Source organism: Melitaea cinxia, chromosome 7 (genome assembly GCF_905220565.1).
Source record: "Melitaea cinxia chromosome 7, ilMelCinx1.1, whole genome shotgun sequence".
Classification (NCBI taxonomy): Eukaryota; Metazoa; Arthropoda; class Insecta; order Lepidoptera; family Nymphalidae; genus Melitaea; species Melitaea cinxia.
Window position 1 is genome coordinate 14,377,203 of NC_059400.1, and position 21,504 is coordinate 14,398,706.

Here is a 21,504-nt window from a genome sequence, read left to right on the forward strand (position 1 = left end):
TAGGTCGAGGGTGACCTATTTGCAGAATGGCCGTGTCGGCGTAAATAAACAAAGTTGTTTACAAACGTAAGCAAGTGTTGCGATACGTCATTACCACTACTACCACTCCGTGAGTCAGGCGAGAGGTGGGGACGGATCGTTATAAACACGTGCACCGCGTAGCGGGGATTCATTCGGACCGAGGCACTCGCTCCGTCAACACCTCAAGTTAAAGTGATTGGTGTCACACCTGAGTCACAGAAGTATTATTTAGTCATGTCTGACGGCCGACCTAGTGAGGATAAGGATCCTAAGGATCATATCCCGCCTTCACCAATTCTGCAACAAGTTTCGGTTCCATCCGAAATATATATATATATATATATATATATATATATATATATATATATATATATATATATGTAATTCGTATTTAAATAAAACTTCCAAAAAACACGATTTACCTAAAAAAAACCCCAGCTAAGTTCGGTCATCCGGGTACTAAAATATAACATAAGTAAAATTGAAATTAGGGACGAAGGAAGTATTTATCCACTCATAATGTGTAGGTATTATTACGCTTATAGACATCATAAATTTTTTTTCTACATCTGCTAAGAAAATATTATGACACAAATATGAAATAATATTATGACAGAAATATGAAATATTACGTGATCTTTAGTCGCTGTCTCAATACAAACAGTGCTCTTGACTTACAACATTGTGGAATCTTTTATTCTTTTATTAGAGTGGGCAAGTGTTGTTATTATTATTACAAAAGTAGTTTATGTAATTCTTCATTTTGAACAACGACTTATTAATTATCTTCAATCCATATTTTAAACTCATACATTAAAACATAAGTAAAAGGATTCAATAAAAAGAAATCTTAATATTTTTTTTTCAATAACAAAATAGGCTATGTGCACCCTTTAATGAAGAAAATAAGGTTACTATTAAAAAAGATTAGTTTAAATTGTATTTTAAATATTATTTTACAACTATTACATCAATAATGCAGCTTATATGCTACAAATTTTTGCAGTACAGCTTAATCTTTATCAACGACCATTACGCACCAAGACGACTATATAGGTATTATAATAAATTAAATAGTCTATATATTAAAAAAAATAAGTTTTCAATGCTTTTATATCGAAAAGAGCAAAAAAGCTCGAATTACAGAAGGACAAAAGGCGCCTTTACGAGGGGCGTTCAAAAAGTAAGCAAATTAGCTAGATTAAAAAATTGATCAGTCATTTTTCACAGAATTCCTGATGTAATTTTCTCAATTTTTTTGCGTACATATTTCATGTTATTGTGACACTATGACTAAAATATTCAATCATATACTCCCTGGCTGTTCTAAAAAACAGAACCCATGATCTTGCTGGCAGACGAATTTGTTTTGAATTTGTTCGTGGTTCTAGATGATAGTCTTTTCCATGTCATAGATTGCGTTATTATACTGGACTATGATGTGATGTTTGATCCATTCTTATAGATCGAGCCAAAAAACTATCACGATCTTGTTGAAACAATTTTAATGAGCTCTTTGAAACCTTGAGTCGACTTAGCTTTTGTGCGTCTATTGGCATTCTTAGTGCTTTTATATCCAACGCGAGGATAGCTTTTTTATTCTCAAGTGAATTTGCAAAATGGTATGGACACTCTCCACTGAAATCTTTAGCTCTTTAGTAATACAACGGACGGATTATATATTTCAAATTTTTTCAACTTTTTCGACCATTCTCCGAGTGACTAACCTCGAAGGGTGATCTGAACGCAGACCATCTTTAACGGTTGTTCTTCCATTTTTAAGCACTGCGCACCACCAAGCCACTGTAGAATATAGCGGAATAGTCTCTCCCGTAATGTCTCTCGTAATTCATTAAAAACTTGTTCCGTGGTAAAAAAAAATTAAGCAAACATTTTTCATCACATATATTATCAATTTTTTTCCGAATCGTATGTACTCGTACAAATAACAAACAAATTTGTGTCACAACTGGTACTGGGAATAATAAAATATGTGGGTACTTTTACACATACCTTACTATAGCAGTACTAAACTATAATTATTTTGTTAAAACATGTCATTCTCATTTTTTTTTAAAGTAACACTATCAAACTATAATTACCTTTCCGAGCATGATTTTGTCTCTTGCTTCATTATCAAGCTGACGTTGTATATCGTCAGCATCATCGAACAACGTGTTAGGATGTGTTGTCGTTTGATCCTGGGTACCTGTTCACGTCATTTAAAATAATGAGATACTTATATATTTGACAAAATATATGTTCATTCAAGATATGAGAATGTTTACGATTGGCCCAATTTTCTACCTTTATGAGTATTTACAGAAATCACAACAAAAAATAGAAAAAATATGTCTTTGATCACACTTAGCGACATAAGCAATTAAATTTTACGAGTACACATACGTAGTGTGAATTAACATATTTACTGGTGTCTCGATGATTTTATATATTCATCAAACACTTTGACGTAAGTTGATTGACAATTTTGAAAGGCAATTGTTGTGATTACTAAGAAAAAAAGTGTTTATTTGAAATAAAGATTACAAAATTATACTGTTCAAACGTGTAAAGCTTAAATACAAAACAAATTAATCTGTGCCCCACGGGACACGAATCACCTAACGGTATAAAATATATTTTACGACCTATTCTCGTACCTACAAAATATGTACAAAAATACAATAAGTCGACCTATTTTTGAGTAGTTCAACTACATGACCGTGGTGCAAGATTTTTACGTAGCAGATACCTACATACGAGTAAATGACGCGTATTTATGCCATTTATCCAATTCATTATGGTGCAGCTCTAATTCTTTTAAGGCTGACTTCATTCTATTTTTCAATTCACCATAAATAGATACATAACCAGTACGTCAAAAGAGTAATTCTGAATCAATTATTCAATCACATATATATACTCGCTGTGCCCACGACTTCGTCCGCGTGGAATTAAAAAAAAGTTACTGCCTAGTTTGCAGTTATAAAATAAATAAAAATCTAAAATAAAAGTAGCCTAAGTTACTTCTTATTACATCAGCTATTTGCCAGTGTAAGTCTCGTCGAAATCGGTCCACCCGTTTCAGAGATTAGCTGGAACAAACAGACAGACAGACAGACAAAAATTATAAAAATGTAATTTTGGTATATGTACTGTGTATACATGCATTTAGTAAAAAGCGGTTAATATAATATTACAAACAGACACTCCAATTTTATTTATTTGTATAAATTACATAGAGGCCCATACCCTTTCCGAAAATACCAGAGACGATACATAATTTTTTTAAACCATCATAAATAGATGAAACGTGCTCAAAAAGAGCAGTAACTTCGATGGTAGAAAGAGCTCTTTTAATGATATCATTATAGAATCCGTGGCTCTTAGGCCTGCCTGAACTTCAGCGATAAGAAAAGGAATGTCTGAACTTCTAAAGTCCGTGAGATGCTTTTATTAAGACGATTGAAACTAAACTGCTAATGATTACATTAAAAGAAAAGAGAAGTAAGAGGATCAAAATGATCTCAGATAATTTTTTAAGTGAAACTATAAGCACTCACACGACAATAATTCCAATTTAGGTTAATAAGTAGCATAGAATAGTGTAAATTAAAATACAAACACAAACATATCAAATACACACACTCGCATCCTTACAACACACACGTTCTAACGACATTGGGTAAGATAAATATAACCCTTTAGATGTAAAACATTGTATTTACAATTTGCTGATCAAGTAGCTCATAACAATTTTTTTGTATAAGTGCATTCATATTTTTGCCATGTTCGTGCTTTAACGATGCTAATTTATTAAAACTCAGTTGGATTACCTAATAAAATAAAATAAAAGTTTAAAAATATGTTTACGTTTGGCAAAAATCAAAATTAATCCATCTATCCATATCTAAACTACTAAGAAATCCAGCACACAATCCCATTGTAGTCGCAACATGTTCATGTACGTGAAGATAAAACGTATTTTTTGCATCTTGTGATAATGTGATATTCTGCAATCGTTCTTGTAAAGATCTTTCACTCATTAGTCTTTCTTGACTTTGATCATCCTCATTTAATTTTTTAAACAAACGAGCATATTCTTCGTCGATTTTGTCAGCCATTTGACCGAGAAGTTGATTAACAACTGTGTACTTTTTCTTTGGAAGATCATCATCTTCGTACCAAGGCTTTAAGCATTCTCTATGAGATATTCTCAGCATCTCATAATATTTCATTCTATCATCAAATTGTTTTGTCATCATTATTAACCTCCAACTTGAAATGGAAAGATCCCACGATTCCTTTGGAGCCATTTCTGAAAAGATCTCTCTTAGTTTTAACACCTCCGTTTGGTGATAGAAGCAAACAGGATTTTTCATAATAAACACTTCCGCTTCCAAAAAGAATTTTTTGTAAGGATATATCTGCGGCTCTACGCTCGTAGCTTTCATGAATATTTCATCCAATATATCTATGGCTAAATTTTTCAAGACATTATTATAAATAATATTTTTCAGTTTTTTTATTTTCTTTTTAATTTTTACTACATTTTCTGTTCCATCGGCATACAAATTAATAATAATTTGTCGCTTGGATGGATTATCAAGGAAATAAACGTTTAAGAACTTTATTTCAAAACTCTCACTGTAGCTCCCGGGTAAACTACAAATAAAAGTAAGCAAAACTTCTTGCTTTTGGCCGGGATAAATAACATTTTCGTTCTTATTAAAGAAAAATACTGGATCTTGTGTATCTTCATAAGGCGCCTTAATTTTTTTCCAACAGTACCTAAGAGTTACCGTTCCAAGGTTATGTAAAAATATTTTACTTCTTCCGACTTTGTTAACTGGACAATTAAAATAATATGACCAAGAATCACATTGTTCGTGCCAAGATTCGTTTTGCATTTCTACTAAATGATGTAGTCTATAACTTTCAGCGTCTTTTAAAAGTATTGTATTGTTTATTTTAATAGCATATATTGTACAATCATCCTCGTGAGTTTCATAACTGGATTTAATATTTATCGTTGGCAATGGAGGTAGTTTTTTTGGGGGATGTTTAGGTTTGCTTCCAACTACTACGATTTCTTTGATTTCCGATCTGAAAGGTAACGTTAAAAGTGTTTTAAAATTATATTTAATTAAAAACACGAAGCGAATAATAGTTCAAAATCTAATATCAATACAAATAAATAAAATTGGCGTGTCTGCTTGTAATATTAAAATAACCGCTTTTACTTAATGCTTATGGATTTACACGGTATATGTATCAAAATAACAATTTTTACAATTTTTGTCTGTCTGTCTATCTTTCTGTTTGTTCCGGCTAATCTCTGAAATGGCTGGACCGATTTTGACGGGTCTTTCACTGGCAGATAGCTGATGTAGTAAAGAGTAACTTAGGCTACAGATATTTTAGAAATTTATTTATTTTACAGCTCTGAGAACTAAACAAAAACTTTTTTGTTAAATTCCACGTGGACGAAGTCGCGGGCACAGCTAGTATGTAAATAAAATTGAATCTCTAAGCCGTATGTACTCGCATAACGTCACTACAGCTATATGAACTTAAATAATCCTCTATTTATGGTCGTTATTGTCAGGCCTAAAATAAAATAAAAGTCTGAACATATACACGAAATAAAAAATAAAGCAGTACGAAGATGACTGGGTCATGGTTTTTCCTGAAACTTTAATATAAATAAAATTTGTCAATCTTGAAATAGAGGATACGCTTAACCAGCGTTTTGAATACATATATTTACCAGTCATTGAAAACAGCATAACGAAAAGCAAAATAAGAACTAATTAAAATCGTATTATTTAATCATTTTTAGAACTGTATGCAACAAATCGGTTTGCGTCTTGATCGTCTTCCCTGTGTTTTCATTTGCATCGAAGTAAAATACTTATATATTTACTTTGTTTTTTAAAACTACCCACCATATTGTTAATGCTCAAATTAACTGTATTCGAACTTAACACTCCTGACGAATCCCGACGATTTTTGGAGCGCATCATTGTAATTTTATGTAATGTGAGTTTAAATAAATAAAAATATAATATTATATGATTGATTTAAGTAGAAATAGGTGTATTTATCAATTGATCTTTGAGACGCGATTCTAACCCTAAATCAAAAGTAATGTTCTATTCTTATAAATGTAATTTTTTGAAAATTATCTGAACTTAAGTTTATTGCGGCTTTTGTTTATTATATTTACCGAAAAGGATATATCTTCTTTATGTTGCATTCCAGGTCTTTCTCCCGTTTTTCTCTGTAACTATTGTACGTTAAATCCAACTTCGTACATGTTTTCCGTTTTGAAACACCTGTTAATCCCTTTTCTTTTTCTTGTATATGTAGTGGAACTCCGATATGCTCCATAATACGTGGACGTCCTAGTTCAGCACGAGTTCGTTGTACTTCATAAACTGGATCATAGCAATTCTTTTGTTTCAACCTATCAGGCTGTTCCCACAAAGTATTCCTAACACCTACTGTCTTTTCGATTTGGGAGTGTTCAAGCACTATCTTTTTCTCCTTATCTTCGCGGACATTTTCTAATAAATTCATTACTAAATCAGCAGGAACACGTCCGGTTCTTTGAGCTAAATGTTCGGTTTCTTCTTTTCTTATTTTTATCCATTTTTCCCAAACTAAAAGTTCGCGATCCGGATCAAGAGTATCTTTACATAAACTAATTTTATTTTCATTTGGATTCATTTTTCCACTTTTATTTTCATTACCAGTGAGGTAAATCTTTAATAAATTTATATGTCAAAATTTAAGATCCCGTTTTCATTATTAGACCTTTGTGAAGGATTCCTAACAACAGTTTGCAAATAATGTAATTATGTAAGTACATTGTAATAACTTAAATACTTAGGATAATAAATGTAATAAATTTTCGTGTCAGTATAATATACATATGAATTATTTATTATATTCAATGAGGTTAGATTTATACAATGAATAAATATTTTTAAATGACTATTTATTGACATACTGTAGTAAAAATATGAGTTGTAAAATAAACGTGTCAATTATTTTAATGTCAAAATGTAAATTCGCGGTTAGAGTAATTTTATTATGTAATTTTGTTAAAATTTAAGTAAAATATTTTCATAAAATTATGTTAAAACATGCAGCCCCAGCAGGTAAATCATAATTTACTAGTACTAAAAATCAGAGAACAACAAGAACTAGGACTACTGGATACTTTTTATCCAGCATTCTAGTTTATAATTATGTCATTAGGAATGTACAGAAATCTTTGGACGTATGGCTCTTCTTAAGCTGGCTTTTTGTACTCAATTTTATGGGACAATAATACATAATCCGTAATTTCAAAGTAATACAGCAACTGAAAAAGTTTTCTATTATGTAGTCTCTCAAGATTTAAGATAAATATCTGAGATAAATATTTACTAAAATTTGTTTTATTTGTCTTGATTTATTTAATTTTAATAAAGTATTTGAGTGTGTCCCACACTTACTAAAGTATCATAACGTAGCTACAAATATATTTATAACGCTATAAAATAATGATTCCTTGTGTTAATATAATTATAACCCGCAACTTTTATTGCAAGTACATATTTTCTTTATTACCATCATTGTTTAGTCTTTGACCCGACCCTTTAAACCCTAGACCCTAGCTAAAGCCGCTAGGACCAACATCATTGAACCCCAATAAATACTATTATACAAGTATTTTAATCTCTTTTTTATGTTTAAAAGCCTATAAATTTATATTGGTTAAATGACGAAAGTTTACGGCAACGGTCACAGCACTGCTTTGTGACATCATCCCCGCACATGAAAAACATATCTATTGGCCATACGGATGTTTGCCGTGATGAATGATGATGTCTGGGTGCTTGTGCAGTCCTTGTGAGTCTCCCCATTGTGCCTGGGACAGCACCTTAAACCGTCGGTTGTTATCATGTACACCTGATAGCGATCGTTACTCATAGTAGGCAACATATCCGCCAGCCCGCATTAGAGCAGCGTGGTGGATTAAGCTCTGATCCTTCTCCTACGTGGGGCCCAGCAGAGGGATATTACATTCTGAAGTGTTATTTGTTAAATAAATTTCATCTTAACCTATAAATCTAAAATTTGTAGTATTTTAGTTGAATTAAAACAGATTATGAACCTAACAACCTGCTGATCCGCGCAGTTTGTAGTAGCCCTGCTTTCTGTTCCGCGCGTTGCGGGCTCAATTTCCGCCTAAGTCTGGGTGTAATAACTGTATTTGTATATTTATATTACTTCTATGTATATTTATCAAAAAACAATATTTAGATATAACAGTTGGCTGTTATCTGTAACGCAAGCATTAAGTTGCTTAAAATGGAAACAAACGACAGTGTGTTTATTATACAACAAAAGCCTATCAGTACCTTATTTAAGGAGAAAATCTATATCAGTAAATAAAATTGGGTCTTGTTGTGAAAAAGTAATTAATTAAGCGTGAGAATTTAGAAAAAGAATGCTTTACTAAAGTCTAACATTTCATTCAGAGGAAGAAGAACAGGCTCCAGAAGAAATAGACAAAGCACCACCTTTTGGTAGCATAGAATGGATATATTATTGGAGTGAATTTGAAGGTAGCTTACCAACTCCAATCGATGTCTCCATCACGGGGTCTTTGAAATATTGGTGCCCTGATCTTGAGTGGTACAATTTTGATGTATATCCCCATAAAGTTAAGATTACAAATACTGGATATACAGGTAGAGTCTTAAAAAAATAATACTAGTAAAATTATATTTTGAAAAGAATTGTATTTAGTATTTAATGGTTGTTTTTATTTTTAGTACTCGACCGGCTTTACTCGATCGAGTTTTTTTTTCCTTTTTAATCATCTTTGAATAATGGTACCGTTTATGAAGCTAACATGTAAATACCAAATTTGTATTTTATTATTAGGCCCTTTGTGTTATTTAGTGTTCTAATCATCTCAATGGTATTGTTAGTATTTATGTAGGCCTATTATTGTTCATATTTAAAATAGTTATAAACATTTATATATAATATCTAATATATAAAATTCTCGTGTCGCGGTGTTTGTAGTTAAACTCCTCCGAAACGACTTGACTGATTCTCATGAAATTTTGTGTGCATATTGGGCAGGTCTGATAATCGAACAACATCTATTTTTCATACCCCTCAGTTATAAGGGGGAGGTTGAGGGGGTCAATAAAATATTATGAAATTTTGTGTGCATTTAGGGTAGGTCTGAGAATCGGCCAACATTCTATTTTTTCATATCACTAAGTTATAAGGGGGGGGGGGGGATCAAAGGGGTTAATAACATATATGGCAACGTTTGCGGGGTCAGCTATAAATAATATAAATATCAACAAAAACAAATTTCATACTGAAATTTAATGATAGCGTAACTATGATTTATGTACCTTTAAGATGTCAGTTGAGTATTTACTGATCTCTGTAAGTAGACGATTAATATTATCTAAACTACAAAACTTATTTTACTATTATGAGAAAGATTTCAATGATATTGGTTTTTACATTATGACTAGCCCGTTGGCGCAGTTTGTAGTGGCCCTACTTCCTGTTCCGCAGATTGCGGGGTCGATTCCCGCCTGAGTGTGGGTGTAATATTTGTATTTATTATTATACTAGCTGACTCGGCAAACGTTGTCTTGCCGCTAAACGCTATTTAAAAATAGGGGTTGGTGGTAGAAGGGTGAAAATTTAGGTTTTATGTATTTTTCAACGCCAAATCATAATAAAAAATAAATAAATAATTGTTCTAAAAATTAAAAAAAATAGGGGTAGACTACCCTTAACATTTAGGGGGATGAAAAATAGACGTTGTTCGATTCTCAGACCTAAACAATATGCACACAAAATTTCACGAGAATCGGTCAAGCCGTTTCGGAGGAGTTTAACTACAAACACCGCCACAAGAGAATTTTATATATTAGATAGGTATGTATTATTTGTATGTATATTGATCAAAAAATAAAGTTTTAACAGTCGGCTGTTACCTGTAACATAAGCAATAAGTTACTTACCATAGTTACAGACGACCGTTTGTGTGTTATATGATATTTATTTATATATATTATTTACCTTCTCAGACGACCACAAATTGACGTTTTCGTCGAATTTACATATCTATAGCTCAAACAACATTTACGAACGTATGATTTATATTTAAAAAGAAATATTCGCAGTGTTTTATGTATCATGCACCATGGACTGCAATTATAGTACCAATAGTATACGAAACTCAAAATTACCAACAACAAGATGGTCCCGTTTTGTTTATATATTACTGATCAAGAAGTTTAACCAAGAAAGTTTTAAAATGTCTTTCTATGTACCTATCCACATATTAATTCAGACTTATTCATATTATAATTTTAGTAATTTGAAGAGTTATATTTACAAGTCAAATCTGAACCATTGTACAAAATAATAAACCTTTTCCATCTAGTACTGCTTGGCGCAAAATGGCGAGCTGAGAGACCTTATTTACTTGGAGGACCTTTTTCAGAGAAGCATGTGTTTTCCCAAGTACATTTTCATTGGGGATCTAATATGATGGAAGGAAGTGAACATACAGTTGATAAAAGAATTTATCCGGCAGAAATGCAGGTTTTTGTGTTTCTATAATAATCTAACCCTTAATAAATAGCCTTAAGGTGATATTTATTTTTTTATATTTTTTAGAATACTAACACTATATTTGATTAGCGCGTTAGCGAAGTTTGTAGTAACATTCCTTACTGCTTCGGGGATTATGGGCTCGATTACCACCTGAGTCTGGGTTTGGTATTTGTATTTTTTCACTTATGTATTATTTTTATGAATATTTATCAAAAAAAAAAAAAATAGCTATAACATTCGGTTGTTAACTACAACACAATCATTAAGTTGTTTGCTATAGGAACAGACAACCGTGTATGTTATAAGATATTTATTTATTCATATTTCTCCATTTATTTACATTACAATTTCAAAATTTAATAATTGTGTTTGCAGGCAAACGACGAAAAACCGACTTCAATTATATCGACAAGTAATACAACGTAGGTAGACGAAAAAATAGTCAAGTAAATACGCATTATCTAAGATTTCTCTGAAAGTTGTAATCAGATGTCGATGAAATTTAAATGTGACCACATGATAATTCGGCATCGGCTTTTGATTAAATTAAAAATCATGAAAATCGGTACACCCAATAAAAAGTTATGTGAATTTTCGAGAGTTTCCCTCGATTTCGATCCCACCATCAGATCCCGATTTCCTTATCATGGTACCAAACTAGGGATATCTCCTTTCCAAAAAAAAAAGAATTATCAAAATCGGTTCATAAACGACGAAGTTATCCCCGATCATACATCAATATATCTCTATCTCTATATATATAAAAGCGAAAGGTCACTCACTCATCACGAAATCTCCGAAACTATAACACCTACAAACTTGAAATTTGGCAGGTAGGTTTCTTATAAGACGTAGGCATCCGCTAAGAACGGATTTTACGAAACTCAACCCCTAAGGGGGTAAAACGGGGGTTGGAAGTTTGTATGAAAGTCCTATGTTTTTGAAGTAAGAGACTTGAAATTTAAAATGTAAGCTTTATAGATGGTGAAAAGGTGTCCAAATAATGTATCTTAAGAAATCAACTCCTTTTTGGGGTTAAAACGGGGGATCGTAGGTTGACTCACTGATCACGAAATCTCCGAAACTATAACACCTACAAACTTGAAATTTAGCAAGGAGGCTCCTTATAAGACGTAGGCATCCGTTAAGAACGGATTTTACGAAAATCGACCCCTAAGGGGGTAAAACGGGGGTTGGAAGTTTGTATGAAAGTCCTATGTTTTAGAGCTAAGAGACTTGAAATTTAAAGTGTATTCTCTATAGATGGTTAGAAGGTGTCAAAATAATGTTTCTTTAGAGATTAACTCCCTTTTGGGGTTAAAACGGGGTTAGGTAGGTTGACTCGCTCATCACGAAATCTCCGAAACTTGAAATTTGGCAGGTAGGTTCCTTATAGAGCGTAGACATTTGCTAAGAACGGATTTCACGAAACTCGACCCCTAAGGGCATAAAACGGGGGTTGGAAGTTTGTACGAAAGTCCTATGTTTTTTGAAGTAAGAGACTTGAAATTTAAAATGTATGTTCTATAGATGGTGAGAAGGTGTCCAAATAGTGTATCTTTAGAAATCCATTTCTTTTTGGGGTTAAAACGGGGGATGGTAGGTTGACTCACTCATCACGAAATCTCCAAAACTATAACACCTACAAACTTGAAATTTGGCAGGTAGGCTCCTTATAAGACGTAGGCATTCGCTAAGAACAGATTTTACGAAATTCGACCCCTAAGGGGATAAAATGGGGGTTGGAAGTTTGTATGAAAGTCCTATGTTTTTGAAGTAAGAGACTTTAAATTTAAATGTATGCTCTTTAGATGGTGAGAAGGTGTCCAAATAATGTATCTTTAGAAATCCATTTCTCTTTGGGGTTAAAACGGGGGATGGTAGGTTGACTTACCTACTCATCTCGAAATCTCCGAAATTATAACAGTTACAAACTTAAAATTAGGCAAGTAGGTTCCTTATAGGACGTAGACATTCGCTAAGAATGCATTTTATGAAACTCGACCTCTAAGGGGATGAAACGGGGGTTGGAAGTTTCTATGAAAGTCCTATGTTTTTGAAGTAAGAAACTTGAAATTTAAAATGTGTGCTCTATAGATGGTGAGGAGGTGTCCAAATAATGCATCATAATCTATATATATAAAAGAGAAAGATCACTCATCACGAGAACTCAAAAACAGCTGGATGGTCCATTCATCTAGGATGGACAAAGATGAAATTTGGCAGGGAGGTAGATTATAATTAGTAAACGTCCGCTAAAAACGGATTTTGCGATATTCCACCGCTAAGGGGTTTAATTGGGGTTGATAGTTTGTATGAAACATATACAGCAGGGTCGGTTTAAAGCAAAATAACCGCGTTGCAACCCTATGTGTTCAAGAAACTTTTATTTTGATCACTTATAACTTTTAACTGAGGTAGGGCACAGCAGGAATTTCCTGCTCAAAGTATGGAGCTGCCCAATTGGGGTAGTACCTCGACCTTACAGAAGGTCACAGCAAAATAATACTGTTTTCAAGCAGTATTGTGTTCCTGTTGGTGAGTAAGGTGACCAAAGCTCCTGGGGGATTGGGGATTGGGTCGGAAACGCGCTTGCGATGCTTCCGGTGTTGCAGGTGTCTATAAGCTACGGTAATCGCTTATCATCAGGTGAGCCGTATGCAGTAGGACAAAAATATATATTTTTTACAATATCTAACCTTTACGTTACTAGAATACTTTTTATTTACCCCTGTCGTCACGGAGTCACGAAGGAGCGTGCGTTACGCTATTCTGTGGCATATAGTTACGTAGAACCATATTAAAAACTAAATTGCATGCAGTATATTTAAACATATTTACACTACAATACTATATTATTACTACATTATTTCATACCACAATTCTGACGAATTCAACAAACCATTTTGTTAAACGCGACGCGCGCTTCACGCGCACGTAGTCGCGGGCAACAGTTAGTGTATTATAAAACAAAGTCGCCAAAAATGTATGTGATCGATTCCCTTAAAATCTACGGAACGGATTTTTATGCGGTTTCATCAATGGAGAGAGGGCTTCAAGAGGAAGGCTTATAGAACGGCTAAGCCGATTATGATGAGAGTTTCACTGGAAGTTTGCCGGGAAAACTTTGTGTCACACCGATTTCAACGCGGGCGAAGCCGCGGGCACATCTAGTATATATATATATATATATATATATATATATATATATATATATATATATATATATATATATATATATACGGTCGAATTAAGTAACCTTCTCCTTTTTTGATACATAATACATGGATAAAAAGTACATAAAATGTTTCATCTTATCTTATACTATTAAACGAGCAATTCTTGTATATATATATATATAGAATCTGAATCTCGGAAACGGCTCCAACGATTTTCATAAAATTTAGTATTTAGGGGGTTTCGGGGGAGATAAATCTATCTAGCTAGGTTTCATTTTCAGGAAATGTCGTTTTATCCCTGTTTTTAGGAATTGAAAAAAATATCGTTAGAATACGAAGGTAAATTTCGCATAAGTCAATGTAGTTGAAATAGCTCGGTGGGAAATCGGCCGCTCGGGATCAACCGAGAAGATCATGGTTCAAATCCACATGTCCGTGATCAATTATTTTTTCTTTTTCTTTTTCTAATTGCACTCGTTATTTTTTATTTAAATAGACTGTTCTTATTTTTTATTATTATGTCGGTAAAATCGAAAAATATTATTCATATTTTATCAATATGTAATTCGTATTTATACTTTATGATTTCCAAAAAACACGATTTACTAAAAATACCGAGCTTAGCTCGGTCAACCGGGTACTGTATTAGTGATATGCTTAATAACAAAGATAGTAAATTTTTACTCGTAGATGTATATAGTTACTAATATAGATTAAGATTAAGTACGGAAATAGATCAACATCGATCGGCAGTCAGTGCCTTAACTTTTTTTCTTTGTACGATTTTATTTTTGTGTTACCCACACATTAGTACCTACTTCCCGTTTTCTAAAACAAACGGTTTGATTGGGTGGACCGATTTTGATGATTTTTTTTTAAATCCAAAGTTGGTGCGTGTCATGTGATCCGATTTAAATTTGATTGATCCTACGAGTATTTTTTAAGCTATCTCTAATAAGTACTGTGTATCTACTTGACTATTTATTCGTCTACCTACGTTGAGTCAGTGGTCTATGTCATTAAAGTCGGTTTTTTTCGTCGTGTCTCAGTAGGAACTATTTCTGTTAGCTATAAACCTTTATTTACTTAAGGAAACTTGTTATAATGAATAATAGCTTTTAATTCACATGAGTTCTTTCGTATATTTGTATAATACGTATACTTATACAGTTTGAGGTTGAGAGTCTGAATCATTAATATCTGTCATTTTGTGTATATTTGTAGACAAAAGCGTAATGATTAATATTTTGTTATTGTTTTAGTTATGGGATACTAGTTTGCTTTCGTCTTTGATTATGAACTTTTGCAAAAATATTCGTAAACATATGCAATATTTAAAACTTATTTGAATGCTTGAAATTTGAAAATTAGGCAAACTATCTAACACTGTCTAACGTACTGTATATTAGTTCTGGCCTTAAGATTTTCAAATTAACCCTGTATCTAGGGGTATACGTGATACTATTAATCCCAAACATCTGACGATAATTATCTTTTGGGTATGGAAATCGTTCTCATCCAATATGTTACTCGCACATTGCCATAAAAAGGTTGTGTAGTTGGAATAGTAATGACACTAAATTGAACTAAGATACTGTTATATCATATGTCTTAAACGAACGATCGACTGTTGTCCGTCTATATAATTATTAAAATTATAATAAACTTTATAAATAAAAAAAACTAATTTTTAGGTGACTTTCTTTAAGTCAGAATATATGACTCAACAAGATGCTCTACGCCATCCCGACGGAGTTGTAATCATCTGTTATCTTATAAAGGTATCTTAGACTTTAAGCTGTGAACACTCAGTCGTCAAGGTTTTTATATGTATCTGGTACAAAATAAAAATACATTATCAAAACGCTTGACATATTTATAGGCTCGTTGTTAGTCAACTAAAATTAATTAAATGCTTTTTAAGCTACTTTTAGCACTGGTATCATTTTAACCTCACTTAAAAGTTTTCTTTATTAAGTTATGACAAAAAGGTTTGAATGTGAACTAATAAAAGTAATTAAAAACAAAGATTTGAATATAATTGTGAACTAATAAGAGGAAAATAAAAAAAAATCCTTACCTAAAGATTTATAGAATTCATTTTAAAAATAAAGGCGTAGAATTTAGACTTGCAATATTAATTTGATTACTTTCAATCTATTTACAGTATGGTGTTAATTCGGATGAACGACTGCAATGGGTTGTGGAGGGTTTCACGAGGATACAAGAAGCTCAAACAAGCACACGTATTGGTCCGTATCCTTTGTCGCGTCTCTTTCCAATGTTCTTTGAGGATTATTTTCTCTACTGGGGAAGTTTAAATACAGTGAAAGGGGAAAATTTTACTGTGAGGTGGTTAGTTCCACGAGCTACACTGTATGCATCATTTGAACAGGTCCGTACTATAATGTACAATACTTAATGGCTTGTAAATATTAAAAAGTGTATAGTAATAATTATATTTAAAATTTATAGTAATAACTTAGCAAAAAACCCTTCAGTTGTGGATGAAGATACGAGTTTAACGCAAGGAAAAATATTATGCCTTTGGAATGGAATATCTAATAAGATCAGATAACTAGTATTGTTATATATGTATTTCAGTTTATTTTTATAATCAATTTTTGTATTATAATTTATTATATATTATTAATAACATCTATTATTATAAACTTAAAAGTAACATACGAGTATGTACCTACACAAAACACAAGAACTAGGTAACGAATAGATCCCGTCAAGCATAAGCTAGATTCTGTTACTACTGCACTAACGTTTGTTCAAATAAATAATAAGTCAATAATAATAAATATTTAAGTTTATTAATTAAATATTATTACTGAGTACATGGAGTAAGTCTTTTATTGTCGATACATATTTTTCAACAAGTTGTATTTGTAATTTCGATGTAATATAGTACTTCTATATATATATATAAGTCAAATTATTAAGGTTTTAATGTTTTTAAGTTTTCAATTCTTTTAGATGAGAAATTGTCACATAACTAAGTAGCTTTAGACAAATTTATTTGTTTTTAGATGAAAGAATTTCGAAAGCTTTGGAATCCTTGGGATGAGCCAAATTTACGCAATTTCAGACCACTACAAGAGCGACACGATCGTCACATATTTTTTATCAGCCCACATTGGAGTCAGTACAATTCTTTGTTGCCAATACCCAGAGTCCCAGAACCTTCTATTGCTATTTTGTCACCAGCGTATAAGACACGACCTTGGTTATTGCCTCCTCAAAACGCTGATTTGCTTCCACAAGAAAATGAAAATGGAGAAGATAAAATTATTTAAAAAAAATTAAAAAATTTTTGCTGCTTATTTTTTACAAGAAATATTATGACAAGAATTTTTCGAAGATTTCTCCTAGGTACGAAATGTTTTAGTTAAGTGTGATTCACGAAAGCTGAACCATAATTAATTTTTTAGTTAGGTCTCTCAAACTTTTTGATTCATACTTACATATTGTTTTTTATTATTTTTCAATAATTCAAATTACACAACGATAATATTTAAAGAAAAATAAAACTTTTTACTGTCATATTTTTTTGTGACTCGAATCAATAGTGAGACGTACAATAATTGCACCAGATAAAAATTATGCAATAAATCGGTTTCCTTACCTTGAAAAAGATCATAACAAACTAATAGAGTAGTATTTAGGCAACTGGGTAGTGAAAAAATTAATAGAGCTTTATGTCAATAAAGTCATAAATATTCCATATAGGTAAAAAAAATTTCACTGCTTTTGTACTTGCATAATATTTGAAGTCTGAATACTAGTATCGTGGGTACATTCTATAGAGTTCGTAGAGAAATTCCCGTTCCGTAAAGACTTCTAAAGAGAAATTATACAGTTGACTGCTTACCTGTAATTACCTGTAATATATGTATACTGTAAAGGCGCATTCCAGACGTTTGTTAGTTCATACGTTTTATAATTTGTTAGACTTTTGTTAGACTTTGCGAGTATGCATGTGCAAATGCAGGGTTATTGTACTAGTGAACAATGACCCATTAGGGTGAGAAATATATTATTATATCATTGACACCATAGTTAGTCAATAAAGCATTAATGACGCGTATATCCACTAGAGGGCAGTAGGAGTTTTTTTTTTATAAATAATTTGTATGATTCTTGTTTTAATTCAAAGTTAATGCTTGTCTTGTGGTCCTATTTAAATTAAATTTTGGTCGCGATCTGATGAGTACTTTTTGAGTAATCTTTGATAACGCGGATTTACTTGACTATTTTGCGTCTATTTACGTTGTATTACTTGTCGGTGTCACTGAAGTTGGTTTTTTTTTTGTTTGCGAGCAAACACAATTATTTAATTTTATATAAAAACGTTTAAAATTGCCAGGTGGCAATTATAAACAGTTATAATTTTCTTCGAGTAAAATGTCAGTTTTGACAATTACACTGTCAGTGCCAGTCTGTCAGTTTCTACATTCATTTTCAAAATGAAGTAGTCGTAACCTAGAAGCTGAATAAATTATCAGTTACCAGTTATGTTGAGAAATATTTTGCGTACCAGTCGGTGTCTGGCACGAAGACAAATCAATAGACCTGCTGCCATCGCTATATACAAGAAACCAATAAGGAATATATTTAAATCATATGTTACTACAAGTCGGCAGTTTAGTGCAAGTTCTCAAGATATTTCGACTAATTTAGATCCACTTGTTTACGATAAAATTTGTACTGAAACATTAGAATCTCTGTATGAATACTTCGAAGAGTTAATCGATCAATCTCCGAATTTGAAAGGCGCTGATATAACTTTTAGTGTAAGTATAGTTTTCTTAAGTTGATATTAGACTAATCAAGAATATGTTATGATATACTTTGTTTATACACGTTAAACGCCGAGTAAAAATGGCCGTCAGTCATTTGGACCATGGGAGACATTGGTGGGTCACTCTATATTGAACTATTCGGGCCATGGGGGATATCCGTGACCCGAGTCAGGTCAAATCAAACATCGACAAACCACGGGCAGGCATATTGATTGAAAACGGTAAATATGTGACCAGCGTGGACCTGTTAAATAGCTAAAACAGCTTGGTTTTATTAATATTTTGAAAATATCAAAAATTACAGTAAATTTCTTAGGAGATTTTTTTTATTAGTCCACAAAGTACATATCATGCATTACAAAAAAAAAAAACCAAAACTAAGATCAAAACAGTTAACTTAACAATAGTGCAAAATCAAAAGTTAGGAATATAAAATACTAAAACACAAGCAGTTAAAAAAATAAAACAAAAACAAATTTAACATTTCAATATAATAAAGGCAAAATTCATTATGATAGAAACTTAAAATACTGTAAAGCAATGTACAATCTAAACAAGAAGCTCATTATACAGCTTATTTGTCTTATCTATATAGGTTATTTATAGTGAGGAGTAAGCCGCTTTCGACCTCGAGGGTCCCGCAGACGTAATATCGAGATTTTATATCACATTATACTTATGTTACAGGATGGTGTATTAACAATAGCCTTAGGATCAAATTATGGGACATATGTTATAAATCGGCAATCACCAAACAGACAAATCTGGCTGAGTTCACCGACATCTGGACCTAAACGATATGATTTAATATTGGAAAATGGTGGCTATTGGATATACAAACACGACGGAAAAACTTTACACCATCTGTTACAGAATGAAATATCGAAAATTGTAAATGATGCTGATTTCGGGAAGTGCAGTCATGCATTATTATAAATAAATTGTTAATAGTTGTTCAATATACTTAGGTTTTATTATTTTATTTTTGTTGTTTTATTTATTTTTATCCATCATGGAAGTTATAGAGGATGGTAATATAATGGACAGGATTCCTATCCTGTTACAGAGGAATTTTGAATACTATCAGGTACATTATTTATTTTTATTATTATAAATTATTATATTAATAAATCATAGTCATTAGTCTATGATTTATTATATGATATATTTCGTCTTATTGTTTAAATATAAATTCTATCTAAGTCTATGGATGCCTGCAATACCTGGAGCATTGCAAGGGAAAGGCCGATCTTATCCCCGACCCTACTCTTGAACTCTGGATATCTTACTCACTACAGGAATGCAATACTTGAGAGCAGTCCTATTTAACTGTGATCTGTAAGGTTGAGTAATGTCCTGCTAAGGTTGGTCATGCTGCACCAAATTTAGACTAAAATATTTCCTGTGTGCCTTACTTCAAGGAAATTAATTTGAAATGTGGAATTCTAAGACACTTATTTATTTATTTACAGTTTCGCACACTAATACAAGGTTTTAACAGTATAACAAATGAAATATAAAAATAAAATTTGCATCAGCTGCAACAGGCGGCCTTATCGCTAATACAGCGATCTCTTCCAGGCAACCTTTGGACATTAACTTGCAAATAAATATTTACCGTTTCAGATTAGGCTCTATATCTTCTTCATATCTCTTTCTGCTACTTATAAAATAATTTACTCATTATATAATCTTCCACAGACAAATCAAACGGTATTGTCAGAAAATATTTGTCGAGCTGTTGTGGGTGGTAGACTAGATTTCCCGAGAAGTGCATCATTTGCAGCAGTTAAAATTGTACTATGGTTGGAAGAAGAGTTTTCTATCGCATTTCAGTATGTATATTTTATTAATAACTTATAGAGGTCTATGTCCAGCCGTGGACTATGATAGGCCTATGTCCAGCCGTGGACTATGATAGGCTGAAGTGATGATTTGACCGTTTACTACATATCAGCCTGCTTTATAAGGTAGAGATACCTATAGTGGGTACTAAAACTCATATAAAATCTAGAAAAATTCCAGTACAATAACTTTTTTACTGGTTATGGTTATAACAGTTTTCTGGTTTTGGATAACACTATTTAAGGGATGGAAACTTTTATCGGAGAAACGGTGTCCAATGGATAAAAGTTTGTGGTAAATTTATTATTCTTTTTTATGAACGAATTTCTCAAGAATTATTTATTGCATATTTTTATTGGTAAATGTGAATTTAAAAGTTGGATTTTCTTAATTGTAACAAACAAGATCCTAATGACCTATTATACCGTCTGCCGTTAAACTCTATACGTAACTTATTTACCAGATAAACTGATTGAAGAAATGTGATTGTTTAAAATTTTATATGCACAGTTTAAAAGACAAACACATAAATAATTTAATGGAATTAATATTTCACTGGTATCACGTGAATGTGTTGCCATTTTAGTTACAAAAATAGTATTGATTCGTTTTTTAAATTATTTTTCTATCTTTAAATTATTCTTCAGCTCAGTACATTAAGTTTTATTTATTTATGATTTTTTTTTTCAGACATGGTTCTGGGATGTTTGTAACATTAGAAGATGAAAAGGTCGAGGGAGGTGTTGCTAAAACTTCTGATCCTGATAAATTTGCTCAGTTGGCTACAAAATCAAGTGATTCCTTATTAGGTAAAGCATTAGTATTAGTGAATCAGTATTATTTATAATTATAATTATAATTAGTATACTATTTTATTTATTTATTTAAATAATACTTAATTGCATACTTGAAATTACGCAAGGAAAGTAACAATAAGACTTTAAAAAATGCAAAAGTGATCTTAATACTAACAGTGATTACCAACAATATCTATT

The 21,504-nt window shown here is 32.0% G+C and overlaps 5 protein-coding genes across 5 annotated transcripts in view; 3 read left to right on the forward strand and 2 right to left on the reverse strand.

Annotated features, from left to right (window-relative positions):
* Nucleotides 1-2,857, reverse strand: part of LOC123654888 (carbonic anhydrase 3-like) — a 28,466-nt gene extending 25,609 nt beyond the window's left edge. The window contains exons 1-2 of the mRNA XM_045590745.1: nucleotides 2,782-2,857; nucleotides 2,124-2,230 (exon numbers count right to left, since the gene is read on the reverse strand). Of these exons, the coding sequence (XP_045446701.1) occupies nucleotides 2,124-2,230; nucleotides 2,782-2,857 (183 nt within the window). The remainder of the gene's footprint in view (nucleotides 1-2,123; nucleotides 2,231-2,781) is intronic.
* Nucleotides 2,858-3,873: 1,016 nt separating this feature from the next.
* Nucleotides 3,874-7,263, reverse strand: LOC123654889. Its single transcript, XM_045590746.1, has 3 exons — nucleotides 7,250-7,263; nucleotides 6,251-6,727; nucleotides 3,874-5,127 (listed from the first exon to the last, which is right to left on the reverse strand). Exons 1-3 carry the CDS (start codon nucleotides 7,261-7,263, stop codon nucleotides 3,891-3,893), a joined length of 1,728 nt encoding a protein of 575 aa, XP_045446702.1. The 3' UTR covers nucleotides 3,874-3,890.
* A 1,122-nt stretch (nucleotides 7,264-8,385) lies between these two features.
* Nucleotides 8,386-17,319, forward strand: LOC123654890 (carbonic anhydrase 2-like). Its single transcript, XM_045590748.1, has 6 exons — nucleotides 8,386-8,401; nucleotides 8,556-8,768; nucleotides 10,502-10,662; nucleotides 15,548-15,634; nucleotides 16,021-16,248; nucleotides 16,892-17,319. The coding sequence occupies exons 1-6, from the start codon at nucleotides 8,386-8,388 to the stop codon at nucleotides 17,156-17,158; spliced, it is 972 nt and encodes a 323-aa protein (XP_045446704.1). The 3' UTR covers nucleotides 17,159-17,319.
* A 952-nt stretch (nucleotides 17,320-18,271) lies between these two features.
* On the forward strand, nucleotides 18,272-19,646 carry LOC123655028 (frataxin homolog, mitochondrial). The gene is made up of 2 exons (XM_045590876.1): nucleotides 18,272-18,655; nucleotides 19,352-19,646. The coding sequence occupies exons 1-2, from the start codon at nucleotides 18,377-18,379 to the stop codon at nucleotides 19,598-19,600; spliced, it is 528 nt and encodes a 175-aa protein (XP_045446832.1). The 5' UTR covers nucleotides 18,272-18,376; the 3' UTR covers nucleotides 19,601-19,646.
* A 30-nt stretch (nucleotides 19,647-19,676) lies between these two features.
* LOC123654891 overlaps nucleotides 19,677-21,504 on the forward strand; it is a 29,749-nt gene continuing 27,921 nt past the window's right edge. The window contains exons 1-3 of the mRNA XM_045590749.1: nucleotides 19,677-19,751; nucleotides 20,366-20,499; nucleotides 21,200-21,318. Coding sequence (XP_045446705.1) covers nucleotides 19,677-19,751; nucleotides 20,366-20,499; nucleotides 21,200-21,318 — 328 coding nt within the window. The remainder of the gene's footprint in view (nucleotides 19,752-20,365; nucleotides 20,500-21,199; nucleotides 21,319-21,504) is intronic.